Genomic DNA, 24,010 nt, shown 5'->3' with positions numbered 1-24,010 from the left:
TTTATTTCCACAGATCTATAATAGACATATGAAGATTCATTATTTAAACAAACATCCCAGAACCTGCAAATCTGATTAGCACTGCCCTTAGTTCTCCAGAGGAGTCTCTTTGAAGAATTAAGATCTTTTTAAATGATACCATCATCACTCAAAGTATTTTTGGCACTCCTTTTTTCAGCATTGAATTTAGAGCCAAGATAGGGTTATAGGGTTGCGTAGGGGGGGCTCTCTTTCCATTTTATCATGGTTTCACAGTTTCATTCTCTCTCTCTCATACATACACACACATACCTCCCAGTACATTTCATTTCTGGCTTAGAATATGCCCTCTGTCATGTTAATGTTAATCTTACTCACCAGCCCTATCTCCAAAATGATTTTAAATCATTTCCCTAATTGACCCACTCCCCTACAAGAGTTTGTTATTTACCAAAATGATATTCCAAAGAGTGACTCAAGGTTTTGCCATCTATTTGAGAGATTTGTCACAGACTCATCCTGTCTTTGCATTTTGCAGTTCCAGCGGTCAAGTATTTAATACATTTTCCCTTGTCCCCAATCCTCCCTAAGTCCATTCTGCATCAGGTCCTTCCTCAGATGGGAGACACCACTGGCATGCAGACCAGAGTGTGGAGGGTAGATCTTATCTCTCTCTGGCAAAGCAGATGGTGTGTTTTCATTCCCTAGATACATGCACAGGACAAGCTCTTTTGTGTCTGCTCTTGTCACGCCCTGGAAATGGTACATCAGCATCTGTAGGAGAGATCGGTTGGTTTTGGAGACTTGTAAAATTTGTGAACAAACGCAGATTGCAAGCAATCATTCGGGCTTCATTCTCCTTATGAATTCCTATGGTAAAATGGTACTTGTCCCTATACATCACTATTTTTGTTCACAAGGTTCAAACATCAGAATTCTGCCAAGTGGCTCTTTCAGTCTTGGTGGCCTTATAGTGATTCTGCCTCTTGTAAAGGAACTGAACAAAGCAGCTCCAGGTCAGCAATGTTCATTTCTTTGAAGTCTGGAGTGTACAGATACAAATGTTAGAGACATGCTGGAGTGTTTATGATGTACTCAGGCCATAGAGCTGAAAGCCCACTGAAGGACAATTGCTGGAAATGGTCTACAAACAATTCATAATAAGCATATTCAAAATGAGCACTTTGCTTTGAAATGATAAAATCACTGAATTGTTTGGAATGCCCACATTGATCCTTTGAAATTCTTCAGACATTCCTCTTGTGGAATGCTATGAGCTTGGGGATAGCTGGAAGGATATTTCAGCAGTTTCATTCTAATTTTTCACCCTATAGCAGCTGTTGGGGGTGGAGGGTGGGGAGGAAGTCTTCCCAATCCTTCTCTTCTCATTCTTATAGCTCAAGAAATTTCCTGTCCTGTTGGTCCTTCTAAAACGTTAATTACTACTCAGGGATACGTATATTGGCACTCCCATCCTGTCTGCACAAATGACCTTGGGGGCTAACAGGAAAACCAAGGGGACTCAGAGTCTGGTGGTTGCCTCTGTGCATATTATCGCCTCACTGGGACACCAAGGTAATGAGGAAAGGGTGCTTCTCCACCCATGTTTCCTGATTCAGGAATGGCAACCATTTTTCAGGATCCTAGGCAGCTCTAGGGAAGAGGTCATCCCCTTAGCCTGCTGCCCTTTGTCCCTCCCCTGCCCCTAACGTAGGATTAGGCACCTCTCCTCAATTCCTCTCTAGCACTCTGTGCTGATCTCCATCATAATATGTCACCCTAATTGCTCATGTACGCATTGTTCTCCCAAGAGACTGCACATTCCTTAGGGCAAGACTACATCTTATAATTGTGTTACCTGCTGAATCAAATAAGTAATAGTGAGAAATGACTCAAATCAGAACTCAGTGCTGAGCATCTCAGGCAATCAGGGAATAAAATGCGTAAGTATAAATACGTATATGTTTGAATGACATGGTTTCAGTCCTCTGGGAATTACTTGTAGAAGTAAGAAATAAATCTGTGTAAAATAAATCACAGTGAAAGTATGCCGTAAGACTACATGACCATTTCCAATTGACTTCTTGTGAGACCCAAAGCACTTAACAGATGTAAAATCACTCAAAATTTTAGGCCATACATAATGTTATTAATATAATGTTTAAAAACCTCATCCTATTTCTCTCAGCGACAGAAGATTTCAGGCACTGGCACTCTAGCAGAAGAACCTTCTATTACTTCAGAAAACCTAATATTTGGAAAAATATATAACTTGGCTAATGATATTAAGGCTATTTTGTCTGTCTGTGGGTTTGATCTTGTTCACTTCAACCTTTAATTCACTTGATTTCTCTGTGTATCATTTGGATTAGATCTCAAGCTTTCTTGCAGCTTTGAAATATTATAATTTATTTATTTGTATTTGCTTTCTCTCATAGAGAGATACATAGATAAATATACAGATATAATATATAGCCAATATCATAACATGTCACTCATAACAACTTCAGCATGCATTTCCTAGGAATAAGGGCAGTCTACTACATAATGACATTTTCTTTATCACAGTGAAGAAACATTAGCATATATCATATAATATGCAAGCCCTATTTAAATTTCCCAAAATTGACTTTCATATTTTCTTTCTCTGATGCAGGAGCCAATCAAGATTCACATATTTTATCATAGTACAGTTCTCATTTCTCCTGCCTTTGCTTTTTTTTTTTTTTTAAATGACATATGTCTTTCTGAAGAGTTCAGGGAAATTGTCTTCCAGAATATCCCACTGTCTTGTTTTATATACTTGTTTCTTCATGATTGAATTCAGGTTAAACTATTTCATAAGAATACCATATAAGAATAATACATAAGTGATATTGTGCATAAGTGAAATGATTTTCATTATTTTTTAGTATTTTTAATCATATGTAGTATAAAAGTATAGCAGAAAAATTATAAAATAGGAAAGAAAGGAAGCCACCAATCATCCCACTGTCCTAACTCATACAATAACATTTTGATGTATTTCCAAGCTTTTTCCTATAATTCTTTTTAGAATAGTTTTAATCATACTGCAGATCTAACTTTGTAGTCTGGTTATTTTTGATATAACATCACATGATAAGCATTTTTACTGGAAATAATGGCAACGATACTAACAGTACTAACTACCATTTACTGAGTTTATTGAACATTTATCCAATTGCAGACAGCACCAAGCACTCTCTTTATACTATTTCTTTTAAAATTTATGACAACACTTTGAAGTAGATTCTTTTATTATCCCCATTTTAGAGTTGAGGAAACTGAGACTCCATCCCACAGCTGGTAAGGGGTAAAGAAGAGATTTGAACCCAAGTGTATGTGACTCCATCGCAACATCTGTCTCTTATCATTTTACTGAATGTGCTTTGATTTATTCATTTCATGTTAACACACTAGTAGACATTATCAACCTAGACCTGCCCTGCTTTTAAGAATATTTCCCAAGCCCTGACTTTTTTGACCACCTCCTTTGAATTATGAGCATAGCCCAGACTGACTTCAGAAACTAGTGCTTCCTATTTTTCCCCCAAAGAACTTAATCTAAAACAAATCTGGTTTTCTCAAAGTCTATTTGAATTTATCAAGGAAGCAATGCAATTTGTAGGTAAATGACAAGCCATCAAGGATAACAGGTAGGAGTGAGTGAACAAAATAAACCAAATGAGACAACTTGTAGGTGGCCACCAATGGTGCATAGTCTGTGACAGCGTTCTGTCCCTGAACCCTGGAGGCCCCTCCTACAAGGGTATTGCCATTGACAGCAGCATGGCCGTGGGGCGTCTGTCCTCTCTTTGGCTCTACCAGAAGACTCTGGAATTTATTTTTATTTATTTATTTAAATTAAACTTTTTATTTTGAGATAATTGTAGATTCACATGCAGTCGTAAGAAATTATATGGAGAGACCCTGTGAAACCTTTAGCCAGTTCCACACAATGGCAACATCTTACAAAACTATAATGAAAGAACACAACCAGGATACTGACTTTGATACAGTTAAGACAGAGAACATTTCCATCACCACAAGGACCTTCACGCTACCCTTTTACAGCCAACCATTTCCTTCCCACCCCTGCCCCCTCAACCCCTGAGGGACTCTGGAATTTAAGCTGCACAAAATCATTCTGTTGTTAACTGCCTCTGATCTAAACACACCCCACTGATTAGAAATGTGTTCAATGTCAAAGCTCTGATAAACACAAATTCTGATACTTCTAAATGCACTTTAATGTGGGTTAAATGCCTACATTTGTCTCATAGCCCACAGTGCCAGCTGGGGAAGAGTCAGCAGTAGCAGCAACCCTTGCCAGCTCAGCCCTTGGGAAGGCTCCGAGCACAGCAGGAAGGAGCTGAATGCATTTCAACTGCAGCCAAGTTAGTGGTTTAAACTTCATAAACATGTCTTAAATGTTATGACTCTTATCTTCATGCCACGGCATTCCTACTCAAAGAATAGCTATTAAAAATAAAACACACAATTCAGCAAATAGTTCTAAGAACTTTGATTTTTTAAAAAAGAGTTGATTAATCATTTTTGGTTGCTTATCTTTCTTTTGACCTTTTCCTCTAGATTCATCTCCATATCACAGTTAGGGTACTCAATCATTTACTAAAAGGGTTAAGACAATATAAACTCCTTGTGATTAAAAATAAAAATGAAGTGAAATGGAATTCTCCATAGTTTTATAGTTTTACCTGACTCTGGGACTGGAAGTGGTGATCAGAACTTAGCAGGGTTTCTCTTATGATAATTTTCTTCAATACTAGGTATTGAGAATGAAGGGAAAAAAACCAAGTTTCATGATTAACCCATGAAAATAGTTACATTTGATTAATGTCCCAACCCTAGTAAGTTATTGCATGATGCTGTTTGTAAAGAGTTTAAAGAGCCTCTGTATTACCCAGATGTGTCAGTTATCTATTGCCACGATGATGCTGTATAACAAACAAACACAAAATTTCAATGGCATAAAGTAATAAGCATTTATAGCTCCTGCATTTGGAGTGGTTGACTAGACAGTTGGCTATGCTGATCTTAGCTGTGCATGTTCACATATCTGGGGGTCAGTTTGCTGTCAGATGATCTAGGCTGCTCTTGACTAAGATGACTGGAGCAATTTGGTTTTGCTTCACATCTCTCATTCTCTAGCAAGTGTATTCTCAAGGCAATAACAAAAAGACAGTAAAGCAAGTCCCAAGGTGCAAAATCATTTCAAGTCTTTATGTCACATCTGCTAAATTCCATGGGGCAAAGTTAGTCAAATGGTTGAACATAGTTTCAAGGGTAGAGCAGGTTACTCTATCCACAGTAGGAGGGCACTTCAAAGTTACGTGGCAAAGACATGGTTAAAGGGAGGGGTAAAAACTTGGATCCATAATTTCAATATACCATAGCAGGTAATTCTATGCCCTGTAGGGTTAAAGTCACTATGAGTGGTCTGCCAATAGCTAATATCCAGCGCAGATTCAATCATGAGGCCAAACTGTACAAGAAAAGTGTCACTTGGGTGGCTGGTCTCATAATCCAAGGTGGAAGACATGATTTGGCATCAACAGATGGCCAGAAAGATTCAATTGTTGTTAAGATGTCAGTCCTTCTCAAACTGATCTGTAGATTCAGTGTAATCCCAATCTAAAATCCAGCAAGCTGTTTTTATAGAAATCACCAAGATAATGTTAAAATTTATATGGGAAAGCAAAGGAAACTGCAGTGAAAACAATTTTGAAAAAGAACAAGGTTGATTTCAAGACTTATATAAAGCTACAGTAATCAAGTATGTGTCTCAATGAAAGGATAGCATATAAACCAATGGGATAAAATTGAATCCAAAGCAGATGCACAAATACATGGCAACTTTATTCACAATTTTCAAAAACTAAAGAACCAAGGAAATTCAATAGAGATAGTTTTTCAAGAGATTGTGCTACAATTTGGACATCCATATGTAAAATTATGTGCCATGACCCATACCTTGCAAAAATCATATATGCAAAAATCAGTTCAAAATGAAATATAGACCCACATGTAAAACCTAACAATATGAAATTTCTAGAGGAAAATATAGGAAAAATGTCTTTGCAGCCATAGATAAGGCAAAGATTTCTCAGCTGTGAAACGAAATGATGAATTATGAAAGAAAAAAGATAAGCAGGACTTTGTCAAAATTAAAAACTCCTGCCCTTCGAAAGGCACTGTTAAGAAAAGGAAATGAATAAGCAAGCCACAGACTGGGGGAAAATATTTGCAAAGCAAATTTATTACAAAAGACTTGTATCCAGAATATATATTAAAAAAACCTCTGACAAATAATAATAAAAAAAACAAACAACCCAGCAAAAAATGGGAAAATATTTGGACACTTCACCAAAGAATATATATGAATGGCAAAGGACTGAATGAAAAGACACTCAACATTATTAGTCGTAAGGGAAATGCAAATTAAAACCACGGTAAAATACCAACTCAATTCTATTTGACCACTAAAATTTAAAAACCAAGATCGAGAACTGATGAGAATATAGAGCAATTGGAACCCTCATACAAAATGGTGCAGCCACGTTGGAAAACTGTTTGACAGTTCCTTGTAAAGTTAAATGTCACTTACGTGACTGAGTATTTGGGTATTTACCCAAGATAAATGAAAATACATGCCCACACCAAAAGCTGTATGTGAATGTTTATATCACCTTTGTTCATAATCTCCAAAAACCAGAAACAACCCAAATAACCACCACATGGTGAATGGATAAACAAACTCTGGTACCTTGGTACAATGGAATAAAAAGAAAAGAACCTAGCGATCGAGAACATGGATATTCGAATGCATTATGCTAAGTGAAAAGAGTCAGACTTAAAAAGCTACCTTCTCTATCATTCCACTTGAATAACATGCTGGAAAAAGAAAAACTATGGGGACAGAGGAGTGGTTGCCAGGAGCTAGGGCTGGGATGACAGGAGTGAACACAAAGGTACACAAGAGAACTTTTTGGGTGATGGAAATGTTCTATATCTTGATTGTGGTGGTGCTTACACAACTGTATGTGTTTTTCAGAATTCATAAAACTGTACACCAGAAAAGAGTGAATTTTACTATATGTAAGTTGTACCTCAAAAAACCTGACTTAAAAAAAGAGGGAGCCAGGAAAGCAAAACACAGAACCATTTACATCATAAATCAATAGGTGAGTGGTTGAAGCCTCAGATCTTACCAAGAGAGGCCAATATGGGCTCATCTCTTCTTAGTCTTTTCAGTCAAGAACTATTGTCAGAAGAGACATTTGGAACCAAAAGCTTTAAAACTTTTAGTACTCCTCGATCCACTTTCATTTCTAGGAATTTATCCTAAGGAAAAAATCATAAATGATTTTCCTCAAAGAGAATTATTGGCCACAGAGTTCAAAATTCCAAAAAATTGGAAAAAACCTTAATGCCCACCAAAGACTGCTGACAGTGGAAGGACTGAGGGTGGAAATATTAAGTAAGCTTTGGTGCATCCATGCAATGGAACACTATCTGGCTATAAAAGAATATTTAATGCTCTGGAAACATGATCTCCATATAGTAAGTTTAAAACAAATCAGATAACAAAAGAGTATTTATTTTTGTGCCAGTACCATACTGTCTTGATTACTGTAGCTTTGTAGTATATACAAAAATAAACAAATGGAACGTAATTAAACTTCAGAGCTTTTGCACAGCAAAGGAAACCATAAACAAGACGAAAAGACAACCCTCAGAATGGGAGAAAATATTTGCAAATGAAACAATGGACAAAGGATTAATCTCCAAAATATACAAACAGCTCATGGAGCTCAACATCAAAAAATAAAACAACTCAATTAAAAAATGGGTGGAAGACCTAAATAGACATTTCACCAAAGAAGACATACAGATGGCCAAGAGGCACATGAAAAGATGCTCAACATCACTAATTATTAGAGATATACAAATCAAAACTACAATGAGGCATCACCTCACAGTGGTCAGAATGGCCATTATCAAAAAATCTAGAAACAATAAATGCTGGAAAGGGTGTGGTTCAACGGGAACCCTCCTGCACTGTTGGTGGGAATGTAAATTGTTACAACCACTATGGAGAATAGTATGGAGGTTCCTTAAAAAACTAAAAATAGAACTACCATATGACCCAGCAATCCCACTACTGGGCATATACCCTGAGAAAACCATAATTCAAAAAGAGTCATGTACCACAATGTTCACTGCAGCACTATTTACAATAGCCAGGACATGGAAGCAACCTAAATGTCCATCGACAGATGAATGGATAAAGAAGATGTGGCACATATATACAATGGAATATTACTCAACCATTAAAAGAAATGAAAATGAGTTATTTGTAGTGAGGTGGATGGACCTAGAGACTGTCATACAGAGTGAAGTAAGTCAGAAAGAGAAAAACAAATACCATATGCTAACACATATATATGGAATCTAAAAAAAAATTGGTACTGATGAACCTAGTGGCAGGACAGGAATAAAGTCGTAGACATAAAGAATGGACTTGAGGACACAGGGGGTGGGGGTGGGGAGGGGGAAGCTGGAGCGAAGTGAGAGTAGCATCGACATACATACGCTACCAAATGTAAAGAGTTAGCTAGTGGAAAGCAACAGCATAGCACAGGGAGATCAGCTCAGTGCTGTGACCACCTAGAGACGTGGATAGGGAGGGTGGGAAGGAGGCTCAAGAGGGAGGGGATATGGGGATATATGTATGCATATGACTGATTCACTTTGTTGTACAACCGAAACTACAGTATTGTGAAGCAATTATACTCCAATAAGGATCTATTTTTAAAAAAAAGAGTATTTATGGCATGATCCCTCTTTTGAAATGTGTGGTGAGAGAGACAGATACAAAGACTGGAAGGGTGAGTATGCCCAAATGCTAACGATTTTTGCCTCTTGGTGGTGGAATTGTGAATATTTTCCTACATTTTCTGTCTCTTCTGATGAATACATATTTCTTTCATACTAAGAAACAAAATAACCTCATGTTTTTTTTAAAGGCATTTGTAGATTATTAAGCTAAAGAGTGAGTCTCATCACACTTGGTCCTCATGGATGTCCTAAAATTTGTGTAGTTTTCATTGAGTCCAAACAGTTAAAAAGCTGAACCCAAAGTGTCAGTTGAGCTCCTAAGAGGAAGGAGGCATTTGACCCTTTTAAGAATCTTGCAGCCCTGCCATATATCTGCTCCTGTCCGACATAGAATGTGAAGCCCTACTGAGAGAGAACCAGGTGCAAAGAGATGTGTTCATGAACCAAAAAGTCTTCAGTAGCGGCTGATAAACTAGATTTTGGGTTTTTTTTTTTTTAACATCTTTATTGGAGTATCTTTGCTTTACAATGTTGTGTTAGTTTCTGCTGTATAGCAAAGTGAATCAGCTATATGTATACATATATCCCCATATCCCCTCCCTCTTGCGTCTCCCTCCCGCCCTCCCTATCCCACCCCTCTAGATGGTCACAAAGCGCCGAGCCGATCTCCCTGTGCCATGCGGCTGCTTCCCACTAGCTATCTATTTTATATTTGGTAGTGTATATATGCCCATGCCACTCTCTCACTTCGTCCCAGCTTACCCTTCCCCCTCCCCGTGTCCTCAAGTCCATTCCTTATGTCTGTGTCTTTCTTCCTGTCCTGCCCCTAGTTTCATCAGAACCTTTTTTTTTTTTTTTTTAGATTCCATATACATGTGTTAGCATACGGTATTTGAAAAACCCAGTACTGAGTTGTTAATGGAAGTGTTACGTTTGTGAGCAAGACCTGTGTGACCATAGACAAGAGTGCGTCCTCTCTGGGTTTTACCTGGAAGATAAAAGAGTTGGTCTAGGAAGTCTTTAAGAATCTACCCTTTTCCAGTTTTCTGGGATTTTGGGGGGTGGGTGGCTAAACCCAGACCGGGATGAATTTCACTATTCCTTATCCATTTGCATAAGTTGATGGGCTTTGAAGCCTATGTTTTGACTAGAGGAGGAGGGAGATTATTCCTGTTTTTAATTTTCTATGATGGGAAGGAGAAACTGCACGAATGGAAAGAGCAAGTTATCTATTCCCCCAGGATCCCTTGTATTCAGTTGATGACTCTGTTGACAGAAAGGTTGAGGCGAGAGAATGACTGAGGTTTCCTCGTGAGAGGCTTTGAGATCCTCGGTCTTCAGTGCACAGCGGTGCCACTGTGGGATCCATGTGACAAAGAGCAGCGCTGGGCAGAGAGACACTTCCCCCGCTCTCCAGGGAACCAGCACTCCTCCAGCTCCTTGAGGACCGGTGGATTTGGGCTCTTGGAGAGACAGCAGCCCAGTATGAATATTAGTATATTCTGGATGGTCCCGTCAACAAAGCCAACAGTTTCATTGCATCTGAGGCTGTACAAGCTGTGGACTTGAGCAAGGGGCTGCTAGAGCAAAAGGGAGAGAGAATAGCAGAAGGCGTGTGGTTAGCGTCGTTGTCAGGCCCGTGAGAACACATAAGGCACTGTTTGAAGACTTCTAGAATCAGGGAAGATTTTTTCTCATTTGAAAATGCTAAGTGCTGAGGCTGCCTCTGGTGCTGTTCTCAGCCACAGAGAAGGGTGAGGGAGCTGGGGTGTTGATCCACCAACTCCCATCTGTTACTGGGAGAGAGAAGGCTGTTAACTGCCTAGCACTTCCAGCTTGCCATGGGTGCATAGGGGACAGGAAGAACTGGGTGTCAGAGAAAACCCTCAGGCCAGAATCACAAGTGCTGGCAATTGGAAGTGGATGCAGCCTGCGCAGACATGGGAGGGGCTGTGGAGCCGTGCGAGCGGTCTGCTGCAATGTGGAGGAACGACATCTGAATAGCAGTTAATAGCTGACATTGACTGACTGACTAATGTGAGCCAGGGGCTTCTATATGCACTTTATGTACATTATCTCAGGTATTTCTCACAACATTTCTATAAGTAAGATCAACCTGTTACTATCCTCATTTTCCAAATGGAGAAACTGTGAGACTCAGAGATGTTAAGTAACTTTCCCAAGGTCTCTCAGCTAGTTATTGGAGATGCTGAGATTCAAAATCAAGCACTCTTCCCCTTTCCAGAACATGGAGGATTATGGTACAATTGATAGGACAGCATAGAGGCAACTAAACAAAGCAGAAAACCACACAGCATGTTAATGGTGGTAGGTACTGGTGTCCCATATGTCCAAGTCCTCATGAGGATTCACAGCAGCAGAGAAGAACTACCTAGAATTAGGCCTCCAGCAGGCATGAGAGGCTGTAATTCACATTCTCTCTGGCTTTTTATAACCTCCTCCCTCCACATTCCCATTCTTATCTTATCGAAGTTATTGAAAGTTTCTAACTACATGTTTACCCCAGCACATTACTGAGGATTAATTATGAGATTGAACAACTCAAGTGTCAATTTCTCATGTGTAGTATCACTCAGCAGGCTTATGTTTCAAATATGCCTGAAGTTATTCCTGAAAAGGGGAAAAAGAGGGAACTGAGGATAAATTTCCTGAAGCAAAGAAGGCTTATAGAGGACACAGTAGGAACTGCAAATACAAATGTCTCAGGGGCCAAGTCCAGCATCATAAACTGAGGAAAGCAGCCTCAGTGCAAGACAATAGGGAATAGTGAGGACTGTGGTGAACAGGCAAGCACATTCTCTGTCTAAAAAAAGCAGCACTACTCAAGCTACTCATCTCAGTCAATTATTACCATTTGGGAATGTGGGCTCATTGCTTCCAGAGCATCCAAAGGAAGTTTCAGGGATTTGAAAATATGGATTTTTATAGGTAATTTTCCAAGTTTTAAATATCAGTAGCTAATTTCTAATTATTTAAAATTACTATGTGGGCTAATTTATGACCTTTGCCTTAACATTTGTAAGACTGGTTGCCCCTGGAAGTGGGATTCTGCTTGGGTGTGACCCTGAGTGCTAGAAATAGGAAGAATGAGTGGAAATTACATAGAAACAGGCCTTGGTCCAAAAGAAGAAAACATTTTCTTATTCAGATAGAAAAAAGATGTAATTCAAAGATAGAATAGCCAGCTCTAAAGGAGTGAGCTGCTCATTTCCAGTGTCAATTGGATGATCTTTCTGCCAGAACAGAGTAAAGGAGATCCAGGCATCAGATGGATGAGATGTTAGACTTTATACCTCCCTTCCAATCCTGAGCTTCTTTGAATCAAAACCACTGTTTCCTTCATTAAAGTTGCAATTCAAGCTGGATTAGACAGAGTGAGTCTTTTGGTTTTACTTACTGTGTCATACATAGCACACATGTGTGTCTCTTCTATTAATGTAGGATGTTATTGGGATGTCTTTTCCAAAGGAAAATGTTTCTAAGGCTATTTATTACAATTTTATACTTCCTATCTCATGAGCTTGCCTTGCCCTGAGTTGGCCTATGTTTCCTCAAACCCACCCAGCAAGGCTCGACTTGGCTTAGCTGTGTCTCTGCTGGTATTATTTTTTTGTGGAAATAAATGCACACAGACTCTGATAATTTACATATGTTCAGAAGTAACCATAAGGAGAAACCAACACTTTCCTATATATATAAAAATTGCTATAAATCTGGGGTCTGGAAATGAGTAATTTCTCTTCCTCTGAACACATATATTTGCCACTATTGGTATTTTCTGCACTCTTGAAAGCATTAACTATAACAATACAACACTGAAACATGTGAACATTTAAGCAAAAATAATTTGGCCAGTTAAACCAGATACATCAGTTAATTCAATGACAAAAATAAGTCAAACGCTTACTTAGCTTTGGCCTCACATGAAGGCATTCAAAACACCATTGTCTGTTTTATTTTTGACATCTGCGTCTGGTCCTCATCTATCCATCTAACACTTTCAGTAGATGTTGACTTCAGTATGAAACTTGCCCAAATCTTCAGATCTACAAAGGACAGATTTTAACCATTATTCTGAAAATGCTTTCCCTTACATAAGTAAATGAAGAAGAATTAAAAAAAAAAAAAGGAAAGACTGTTTTACATTAAACTGCTTATTTTAGCCATGAAGATAAGGCCTAGCTATTCTCAGATGCTGAAATATTCTGGTTTGGAACATCTTTACTGCTCGGTTCTTGGCCTGGAGCCTCATCATGCTATAGAATTTATTTGAATGTTCTGTTTTTCAAATTGTTTGTTTGCAAAGTCTAATCTGGTGTGTGGAACTAGTATTATCATTAAGGATCTTTTATGTTCAAGGCTTGTGCCTGGCATTTAACATGCAATGTCTCATTTAATCCTCACAATGACCCAGTGGTTGTGAGCACTGTTCCTCACATGAGAAAGTAGGTTCAAGGGGTACAAGGATCAGACCTACTACAAGGGGCTCAGTTCAGCTAACTCCAAAGTTCATACATTTTCTTCAGCATCACAGAAAAATGATGGGGGAAAGGAGAAGAGAAACCCGTCATAAATTTAGGTAATCCAAAGTTAAAATTCATTTCTGAAATCATTTCTGAAACTATCTCCTTGACTCATGATTCAGTTGCACATTAAATTAAACTGGAGGGAGACCTGAGTACAGATATCTGTTGATTAACCTTAAAGTAAATCTGTGAGATAGAAAGTCACTAAAGTCCTTGTATAACAGACTGCACTTGCTTCTGGCTTTGACTTTCAACTGTTAGATTGATCATTAGCAAGTAACATAGGGGTCATGTCACCCCTTAGCCTTGAGTAACTTTGGGACTTTTGTTTCCCTTGATTTACACAACTTGTGTATGTCTTCTCTGGTACACCTACAGTGCTCAAAATCTGCACACCCTAAGGTCGATATCCTCATTCTGTACTTATTTTCTCTTTGAAGTTTTAACAGTATGTGGAATCAACATTTCCTCTTTTTTTTTAGTGCTTTCCACTAAGGCGTTATAGTGAGAGCTGCATTCAGTTCAACTTTCTTTCCCCGTTTCTTTCCCTTCCCTGGTTTAATGTGTTGAAAAATCTTTTCATATCAGCATTTATGCAGCGTCTAATTTTTTTTCACTCTTATCCAAAGGCACATTTGGATTTACTATTTCACTTGAACAGTTGGTGTTCACTGGCAGCAACAAGAACAAAATTTATAGCAGCAAATGGAAGCTGAACTTGCATGCTGGCTCTGCACTGGAGCGCTTTGTGTTTGCCATTTCCTAATTGTGAAAACAATATGTCCAAGGTTTTGCAGTCATCAGCATTCTAACGTAACGATTTCCATCTGGTCAAAGGAAGAAATTCAGAACCTCTATCTCCTTGAATTTAATTCCACTCTAATGCAAAGGTAACTGGCTTAGAAGAATGTGGGAAGACAGGAGCAATTCAGATGAAGTATGTTCTGAAAAGTGTCTGTAACATCCACTTATCCATGGAATAATTTTCCTGAAGAACAAACAGGTAGGGAGAGAATTTGCCACCATCTTCTTAATGGGAGCGGCTCTCGCTGGAGCAAGATGACAGGATGACTTGGAGGTGAGAGAGCATAAAGAAGGCGGGATGATTTGTGGGGCGTTTCAACTGGAGGTAATAAGGAGTCAGAGATCCATAGAGACGAAGCAGTTGGAGAATAATACCGAGGCAATCAAGGCCAACAACATGGTAATCAGAAGCGGTTTAACATCCCATCTCATCCCATCTGGCATTAAGAATTTGGCACCGGTTGTTGAAATATGAACCTCGTGATGGCCCTCACACTCTTCCAGTGACCTCCCTCACTCATTAGTGTGGAGTTGAAGCCGAAAGAAATGTAGCATAATATTTCAAATGCTTGGTTTGCATTTTTCCACATTCATTGATTCAACAAATATTTATTAGTCACTACATTGTGTGTCAGGAATGGCGTTAGGTGCTGAGGTTATGGATCACAGGCAGCTCTTGGCTGTCCGTTATAGATAATTAAATGAGAGACATAAAATATACATAGAATGGTCATACTGTGAGGTGTTTCAGCTGAAACAACCCACAAGAAAAACTTTTCTACATATTAATCTTTTTCTTTATACTTTATATTCATCTTTTTCTTCCTGAAATGAGTATGGAAAGGAAATAGGGTTCCAGAAATTATCCTACAGTTACCCTTTATTCTGTAGAATAAGTGCGTTCTTGGCAGGAAGAGGATTCTATCCATGATCTCCCAATTCCTAAACAGCAGCAGCATTGCAAACACATCGACCTGCAGAGTGGAGGCCATAGCCTAGCACATTCAATGAATAGGTGTCTGCTGGCCAAAGAGAGGAAGCTTGAATAGGTTGTTAAAGTCTGTGAAATCATGGCTCCAAAATGATCCTTAAGGGCAGCGGCATATGGGACAGAAACTGTGAGGTAGTTGCCTGCTTCCCTCCTCAGATACACGTCAATCTGCAGATGGGAAACAACCAAGGTCTCCCAGCATATGGCCTTTAATACTGGCAGTAGGGTCCCATGGGTCCTACCCACTACACCCACAAACAGAACTACCACTCTGTCCCCTGCTTCCCTCACCTCCATGTTCTGTTGGAAATTCAAGCTGCGCAATCCCAAAACTAAGAGAGGAAAGGGTCAACTACGGTACTTACTGAAGCTACAGAGCCCCAGTTCAATCCATTCTTGCAGAGACTCCTGTAGGAAGAGATGGGAATGAACGCTTACCTGTGAGCCATGCCTCATCCGGAACCACCAAACTCTAACTCCTGTCTCCTGTTGCTACTTCCTCTACCTTGGGTCCCACCAAGCCCGAAGTCTAGGGCTAGAAGCCTTGTCTCATCCACACTAACTCATGTCTTGGCAACCTTGTTTGTTTGTTTTTTTCTGACTTGTCTCTCTCCCCATCCTGGCAGTGAATCCTCTCTGGGATCTCATCTCCCTGTCCTGTTACCCTTCTTTATTAGAGCAACTCTAGTCTATCCAACGTGTTTCAAGAACATTAAACCTGAGAGGGAAGGCAACTCTGCTGATATGTATTGATACGTGTAACAGGATATAAAAGCAAGACTTTCCTGTTGTCTCAGTGTTAGCTGAGGCCCTAGAGATAAGAACAAATGTTGTTAAGTACCCATGTATTCTAAAGAGATGTAACTTGTTCTGGTGTGACCAAAAATTGGCCCAGGAACCTTTAGCCCTTCCCTCAATCTCAGGTATATATATAAGGGGAGACCTATGAATTGATGAGGAAAGCAAGGATTTCATCAGAGACAATTTTTAGGCTGCTGAAATGTTTCCTCTCCCCTTGCCATTGGTTCCCTCTCATCTTAAGCAAGTGAGAGGAGGGCTTCAGAAACCCCCCTGAAGAACGGACCTGTGTAGAGTGTATTCATTTCCTATTGCTGCCGTAACAAATTACCACAAATTTAACAGCTTAAAACAACACATTCATTACCTCACAGTTCTGTAGGTGAGAAGTCCAGTGGGCTCAGCTGGTTTCTCTGCTTTGTGCTGAAATCAAGGTGTTGGCTGGGCTGCATTCTCTTCAGGAGGCTCTAGGGGAGAATCTGTTTCCAGGCTCGTTCAGGCTGTTGGCCGAACTCAGTTCCATTCGGCTGTTGGACTGAGGTCCCTGTTTCCTTGCTGGTTGTCAGCTGGGGACTGCCCTTGGCCCCCAGGGCCTCTCTCTGGTTCTTGCACAAGGGGCCCTACATCTCAGAGCCAGCCAGAGCACGTGGGATCCTTCTCATGCTGTCATATCTCTCTGACTTCAGCCAGGAGATGTTCTCTGCTTTTAAAGGCTAATGTAATAATACTGAGCCCCTCTGATAACCCAGGATAATTGCCTCATCTTATAGTTCATAACCTTAATCACATCTGCAAAATCCCTCTTGCCATGTAGTGTAAACTATTCACAGGTTTCAGCGATTAGGGTGTGGACATCTTCGGGGGGACATTATTCAGCCTACTACATAGTGAGTGGGACCTGAAAAAGTCAGAGGATGAGAAGCTAAACAGAGCAGCCCATGGCAGCTGAGTGAGAAAGGGGGCAATGATGGAATCAATTATACTTCCACTGATGATACAGCTTGTTTCCTGTGAGAACTCCAGGGAAGGCATCTGGACTTGGTTAGCCTTGAATGGTGCTTCACCTAAGAGAGCCATCAGGAGCCACAGGTACCCAGAAGAAGGAAGTTAGAGATGAACTACAGGAAGCCAGGGCCAAAAGGGAAGTAACAGCAGCCAGTTGGAGGAGACACCTGTACTGGGAGACCACAGTGGGAGTTCCCCAGTGCCCAGTGGAGGTATTTCTGAGGAATGCTAAAGGTGTCTCATGAGAGAAAACCTCAGCCTTCAGATAACGCCACACCCAGATAACTCTCTCGAATGACAACCTTGCCATTCCTTCCCACTGCTGTTCCAATGCTGGAGGATCCAAAGGCAGCGAATGAATGACGAGGAGTAGGAAAGCAAGGTGGGGGGAGAGGTGAGCCTACCCATGCCACCACTTCATCCATGCTGGTCTCCTGAGGCAGGGCTGAGCTGGAGGAGGGAGGAAACTTCAAATTGAGTGAGCAATTGAAGCTTCTGTATTAGACCGAACTGGAACTTCAACATCTCAAAACACAAAGTATTTGTTAATACCTGAGAGCGACATACAAGTTATGGATCTGTCTAGGATCCCAAAATGGGAAAACAATGTCATCAGTCAGTTGTAACAAAGAATAATGTTGCTTTCTGCTTGCTCTTGTTTAATAGACCAGATACATAAATTACCCAGCCCTTCTCTAGCAACCTCTAAGATCTGATTACCAGAACTATCTCAGGGGAAGGACCACGCATCTCAATTAACAGGAACTCAGACCCTTGTTGAGTTAAAATGTTTGGTTACACTTTAATGATTTCAATTGCAAAGCCAGAATACTGAGTTTTTATGTGATATATTATTTATGTGAAATAATACCTTGTTGCTACTGTATTAAACAAAAATTCTCTGAGAACTGACATTAAAAGAATATTTTAACTAGTCAAGAAGAGATGACATTGTTTGATCTATGATCCTTGGGCTACTTTTTTGTGGCGTCATGGAACAAGCATTCTAGACTAATTGTTCTAGAATTGGGTTTTCTGCTAACTATATACACATAGGCAGATCATTTCACCTCTGTGAGCTTCAGTGTAAATTGGTTAACAGGAATGTCTGGCCTGCCCATCTCATGGTATTATAGGGAGAATCAAGTGTCATAATGGTCATGAAAACATATTTCTAAATTTTAATCTCTCTATATATTAAGGTGTTATTAGTAATTGAGGATTTCTATATATTCCATAATGGGTAATACATTTTTAAAGAAATCTAAGATTGTTTAATGGACTATTAATAGTCCATTGCATAATAGTCTATGCTTAATGGACTATTTCTGAAAGGACACGTAAGAAACTGGTAACAGTAGTTTGCCTTCAGGTATAGACTTGAGTGGTGGGGAATAGAGAGACTTATTTTTCACTCTATTCCTTTTTTGTATATTTTGAATTAATACCGTATGTATACATTATGCATTCAAACAAATAAAATTTAACAATAATTTGAGATACTTAAGAAAGAAGATATGTTTATTCTTAATAATAAACTGAGTATAATCTTTCTGTAAAAGGACTTTTTAGGATCTGTAATGCTTCAGGATCAAATGAGATGATTTAATTAATGCAACCAGCACAGAACTTGGCACATAGTAGGTGTTCAGAAAGTGGTAGTGCTCTTTCTCTTGAGGTCATCCTTATGACTATCAACCTCTGGTGAATTAGCTATACACAAGGACATAGCTGATGGGGTGCTGGGTATTAGAAAGTTTATTGGATTTTACTAGGATGTTGGACACAGATGGTAAGTAGGAATGTCAGAAAGTTGATGAGTCATCTGGAAAACTAGTGGGAAAAGGTGAGTGAAGCCAGAAACAGGCCAGAGAGGGCAAGGAACAAACAGGTCTAGACAAAGGCAACTTCACTCATTATATCATGTAACCTGCTTTTCAGTGCTGATGTTTCCAGAATATTAAGTGTATTTTGCAAATTAGAGTTATTCTGATCTTCATGGTATTAAATGGTCACTAAATAACAAATAGCTTGAAATCTCATTAGACTGTGGAATTTTTTTTCAAATTTATTATTTCTCCTCATTTTATGATTAGGAGCAGTGAGTCCATAAATCAGAGCGCTTTATGGGCAGCTGTAACACCTAGCCCTAATGCCAAGACTGAGATTCTGATAGCATAGCTATTAAAAATGAAGACTCCTGAAAGACTGCAATTCCTGCTAACAGGAATGCCCAAAGCAGCCAGACGCTATGTCTCCCTTTTTGTTTTAATGTAGTTGCATCAATTCTGCTATCCTGTTACAAAGCAAGAACCCAGAATGACCTTAGGTAGCAGGCAAAAGGAAAACAAAACAAAACAAAATTCAGAACAGCTATCCCATATAGAAATCACCACTGATGTTAAGGCATTACTGATACTGTGGAGGTGACTATGGGACAGTTTAGACTCTTACTGCTCAGAGTGTGGTTCCCAAACAGCATCATCAGCATCGCCAAGGAGCTTGTTCCCAGCGCAGACTCTCAGGCCCTCCCCCCGGACCTTCCGAAGCAGAATCTCTTGTTTCACAAGATCCCCAGGTGATTCCTATGAACATGAGAATTTGAGAAGCCCAGATTTGAGTGCATCAATGTGTTTTAGGTGAAAAAGATCCTAAGTGAAAGGCAGCATTCGTTTTATCTCAGTAAGGAGAAATAGTCAACTTTGGATTGTTCCATGAGAATAAATAATTAGTAAATAAATTCAGCCAAAAATATAACATGGAGTCACTTTCCAAGGAAAGGCTTTGGGACAGTGGAATCATCCGGGGACCATGGGAATTGAAAGAAGGAAATAGACAGGAAAAGAATAAGCTCAAAGGTGGAGGCTATAAGTCTTGGCAAATGATTGAATGTAGAGTCCAGTCTCTCCAAACTGGTGACTGAGAGAATGTGGAGGCTTTTCACTGAAGAAGACAATCAACTAACTAGTGAGATACCAATCAAACAAAGCCCCCATTTATAACCAAGGACATTTAAAACCTAGGACATTTTCTTTACAAGATTGTCTGTTCTTTGAATCAGTAATTCTGTTTGACACCAAGCATTGCTTTTACTGCCTCCCCTCCATGGATGCTTGATTTAAAAGACTTCATCTTTCACTCTCCATTTGTTAAGCAAGGATATTTTCCCCACTTTTATTCATAAAAGTGCTATTGACCAGTCTGAGATAATGTGTGTTCCCACTAGGGTTGCTATAATTACAGCAAAAGCAAAAAAACTTAATAACTTAATTGGTGTATAAAGTTTCCCATATATGATTTTGATTGGAAAATAACTCAAGAGTTTACCGAAAGTGTGACCGTGAATAAGAATCTACTGCACACCTGAGTGAAAGTTCCCAGGGCTGTAGGGGAAGGAGAAAAACGGAGGACAACAGTGGGAGCAAAATTAAGAGAAAGTTTTACTGTCTCTGCCATGAGCGCTTCCCATTAAAGAATTCAGTTAAAGGAAACAGGCATGAGCATATATACTTGGGAAAGCTCAGACCTGTCCCACTTGTCAACAAACCAAGGAAACAATAGACATCAGCAACCAACTGGTGACTCTTTATTTTGACTCTTGGTAATAATAAATTAATGGAAAAAAAATTCTGAAATATCACTTCCAATGTGGAAGACCCTCATCATTCTAATTGTAGGGGACCAAGCTATAATCTATTACAATGATTCATTTCTCTTGGAAAGGCCCTGTATAATAAGCCAGACTATTAGGACACTAGCCAGCTTTATGTTAAATTTTTGGTGGTTTAAGGAATTTATTAAAACAGATGACATTTCTGATAGTGGAAATTTGCCTGCCTGTAGCCAAAGTCTTGACCTCTTAAATAAATTTTCAGTTGGCAGAAGAGGGGATTTTCAGTAAGGTTTTCAATTAACAAAAAGTAAGACACTTTTTCTTAATGGAGTAACTTTTAAAAGTGTGCTAACTAGATAAAACAGAGTTCCATGTGGGTAAGTTTAGAGAATAACATAGCAGCTGATATGTGTGGGTGATTATTTGGTCTCAGCTTGAACAAACAGAACAATTTTTAAAATCTGTGTTGTGTGTGCAAGTCTAGGTGAAGTCATCTCAGGTTTGAGTCATGCTTGTGGGTTTCCATATGTTACAAGGACCAGGTGAATATGCTACCATGGTTCAATATTAATAGAAGTTAATACGCGGTTTATTTAACAAGTTAAAACTGTTTCACATTAAACAGGACTTTACAGCAGTTTTATAAGAAGAGTGGAATGAACTGAATACAGTCACTTGAATTAGAATATCTTTTATATTCTCTGTGTTCCCACGGAGCTGATCACAAACCTAGAGAAGCATGCTAGAACAAGCAGACCAGAAAATTAAATTCTTCTCATTTTCGCTTTGTGAAGTAGGCACAATTCAAAGTGTTAGCCTCAAATATCTTTCTGTGCATTTTCTGTTTTATTTTCTTCCTTTCCTTCTTTATAAGTCAGTCAAACTTTGTAAGGTCATTAAAAATGGGACTTTGGCAAACTTAATGATGAAATCAGGAAAAAATTGGGCTGGAACGATCCTTTGAGTGAGTCAGATCTAGTGCTTTGTCTCCTGGCACCTGACGTCTCAGGACTGTGGGAATCAAATGTGATGATGTGTGTGAGAGCACCACTAAAACACAGCAGGCAAGCATGTATAAAGCTATACATCGTTATTTTTATGAATATGGCACCAGACTATCTCAGATTATTAGAAAGTTTTGTTGTTTAAAATAAATTCTATTTCCATATCCACCCTAAACTTATCTATCTACGTCTAATCATATAGGACCATTCCCTCATTCATTCCGTAACAAAGAAGGAGAAGAACTGGTCACAGCCCTCTCTATATAGTGAAACCTACTTAATTTGACAGAAGGAATTTTTTTAAATCAAGAAAAGTAACTCCCTAAAAAAGAAAAAAAAAGCTAGAAAAAAATGAGCCAACAACTGCATGAACCAGGATAGGGAAGCCTTTTCTAAGTAACATAATACCAAAGGCAGGAAACTTAAAAGAAAAGATTCATACATTGGTTGTATATAAATTTTGCATATTTGCATGTTAAAGACCACCATAGGAGAAAACAAAATTCAAGTTATAAACTGGGAAAATAATAATATTTGTAACTCATATGGACAGAAAAAAAATTAGGTTATTTATTTGCTATATTTATTGTTATATTTATTGCTATTGTTATATTTGCTATATTTATTTGTTACTACCAAAATGTCACTAAAATGAAATTAAAAGAATAAAAATAATACAAAATTACAAAGAGAATGAAAGAAGAGACAATAGCAGACAAGGGATAGCAACAGATTTTTGAAAGATGGAGAGCAGATGGGAAAATCAGCAGAGCTGAACAATCTGAGCACCAAGTATCTACAAAGGAAATGCCTGCAAAAGAAATGAAATGTGAGCCAGTCTCGGCAGAGCAACACTAGGAGGTTCAGGAATGGGAAGTACCGACTAGTGTGGAAGGCAGGGGACTTCCCTGGTGGTCCAGTGGTTAAGAATACACCTTCCAATGCCGGGGGCACGGGTTCGATCCCTGATCAGGGAACTAAGATCCCACATGTTGTGAGGTGCGGCCAAAAGATTAAAAAGTGTGGAAAGGAGAATAATTTACAAGAAAAGTGCAGTATCCAGTAGTATGGTCACTGTTTCCAAAACCACTATAAAAGAAATGCAAATTTAAAAAGAGATCAGGACTTCCCTGGTGGTCCAGTGGTTAAGAGTCTGCGCTTCCAACGCAGGGGGTGCGGGTTTGATCCCTGGTCAGGGAACTAGAATTCCGCGTGCCACATGCCCCCCCCAAATAAAAAAGAGATCAATACCAGATGGAAAAGGCTTAAAATACACTATTCAGCATTATACCCCTGACACTCTTCTGGGTCTCCCAGAGAAAGTAACAGATAAAACAGAGTCCCACTGCAGGAATGCAGACCCTCACTACAGGGAGATCAGCGGGTGACTGGGAAAGGTCAGCAGGACCTAAGACTTTCTTTTTCTTTCACTCTTTTTTTTTTTTTTAATTTATTTATTTATTTATTTATTTATTTATTTATTTTTGGCTGTGTTGGGTCTTCGTTTCTGTGCGAGGGCTTTCTCCAGTTGCGGCGAGCTGGGGCCACTCTTCATCGCGGTGCGCGGGACTCTCACTCTCGCAGCCTTTCGTTGCAGAGAACGGCTCCAGACGCGCAGGCTCAGTAGTTGTGGCTCACGGGCCCAGTTGCTCCGCGGCATGTGGGATCTTCCCAGACCAGGGCTCGAACCCGTGTCCCCTGCATCGGCAGGCAGACTCTCAACCACTGCGCCACCAGGGAAGCCCTTCTTTCACTCTTGATTTCTGTGAGTTTTCCCTCAGCAGCAAAGCATATCACTTGCCCTCTACTGTGTGACAATGTGGAATATGTCCCAGGCCCTGACACCCAATGGGATGAGCCGGACAGGGCTGACCTGGCACAGCAATGGAGACCCAAAATGATAGTAATGCAGGGTACGGTATCAGTGAGTTTATTCAAGAGGACTCTTTAATGAAAGATAAAAAAAGAAGGTAGAACTTATACCTGAGTGGGAGGAGACAGAAAACAAATATTGTTTATGTCAGGTGGTTACAGATACTAGTTAAAGAAAGAAACAGGGGTTCCTATTTTCTGTGCTGTGGTCATGGAAGGCCTCTTCCTTCAAGTAGAAGAGACCTGAGGAGGTGGGGAGCTTACCCCTCAGTTTTCCGAGAGAAGAACAGTCCAGGCAGAAGGAATAGCAGGTGCAAAGACTCTGAGCAGGGAGAGTACTTGGCTTGTCCAAGAACGGTAAGTAGGCCCTGGTCACTGGAGCCACAAGATGTGGGAAAGAGTGGTAGGAAATAAAATCAGAGAAGCAGCCAAGGTCATGTGCATCCTTGTAGACCATGATAAAGACTTTGGTTTTTATTCTGAGTGAGACCAGAAACATTCAGTGTTTTGAGGA

At 39.6% G+C, this 24,010-nt stretch overlaps 1 protein-coding gene across 1 annotated transcript in view; it reads left to right on the top strand.

Moving 5' to 3' along the window:
- LOC309615635 (uncharacterized protein) overlaps positions 1 to 22,428 on the top strand; it is a gene marked incomplete at its 5' end in the record, with an annotated part of 609,457 nt that extends 587,029 nt beyond the window's left edge. The window contains one exon of the mRNA XM_082365667.1: positions 4,284 to 22,428. Coding sequence (XP_082221793.1) covers positions 4,284 to 4,376 — 93 coding nt within the window. The 3' untranslated portion in view covers positions 4,377 to 22,428. The remainder of the gene's footprint in view (positions 1 to 4,283) is intronic.
- Between the last annotated feature and the right edge of the window lie 1,582 nt (positions 22,429 to 24,010).

Source organism: Balaenoptera borealis (assembly GCF_965194805.1).
Source record: "Balaenoptera borealis genome assembly, chromosome: 18".
Taxonomy (NCBI): domain Eukaryota; kingdom Metazoa; phylum Chordata; class Mammalia; order Artiodactyla; family Balaenopteridae; genus Balaenoptera; species Balaenoptera borealis.
Note: the sequence above shows the minus strand (reverse complement) of the source record. Positions and strands in the feature narration are given on the sequence as shown.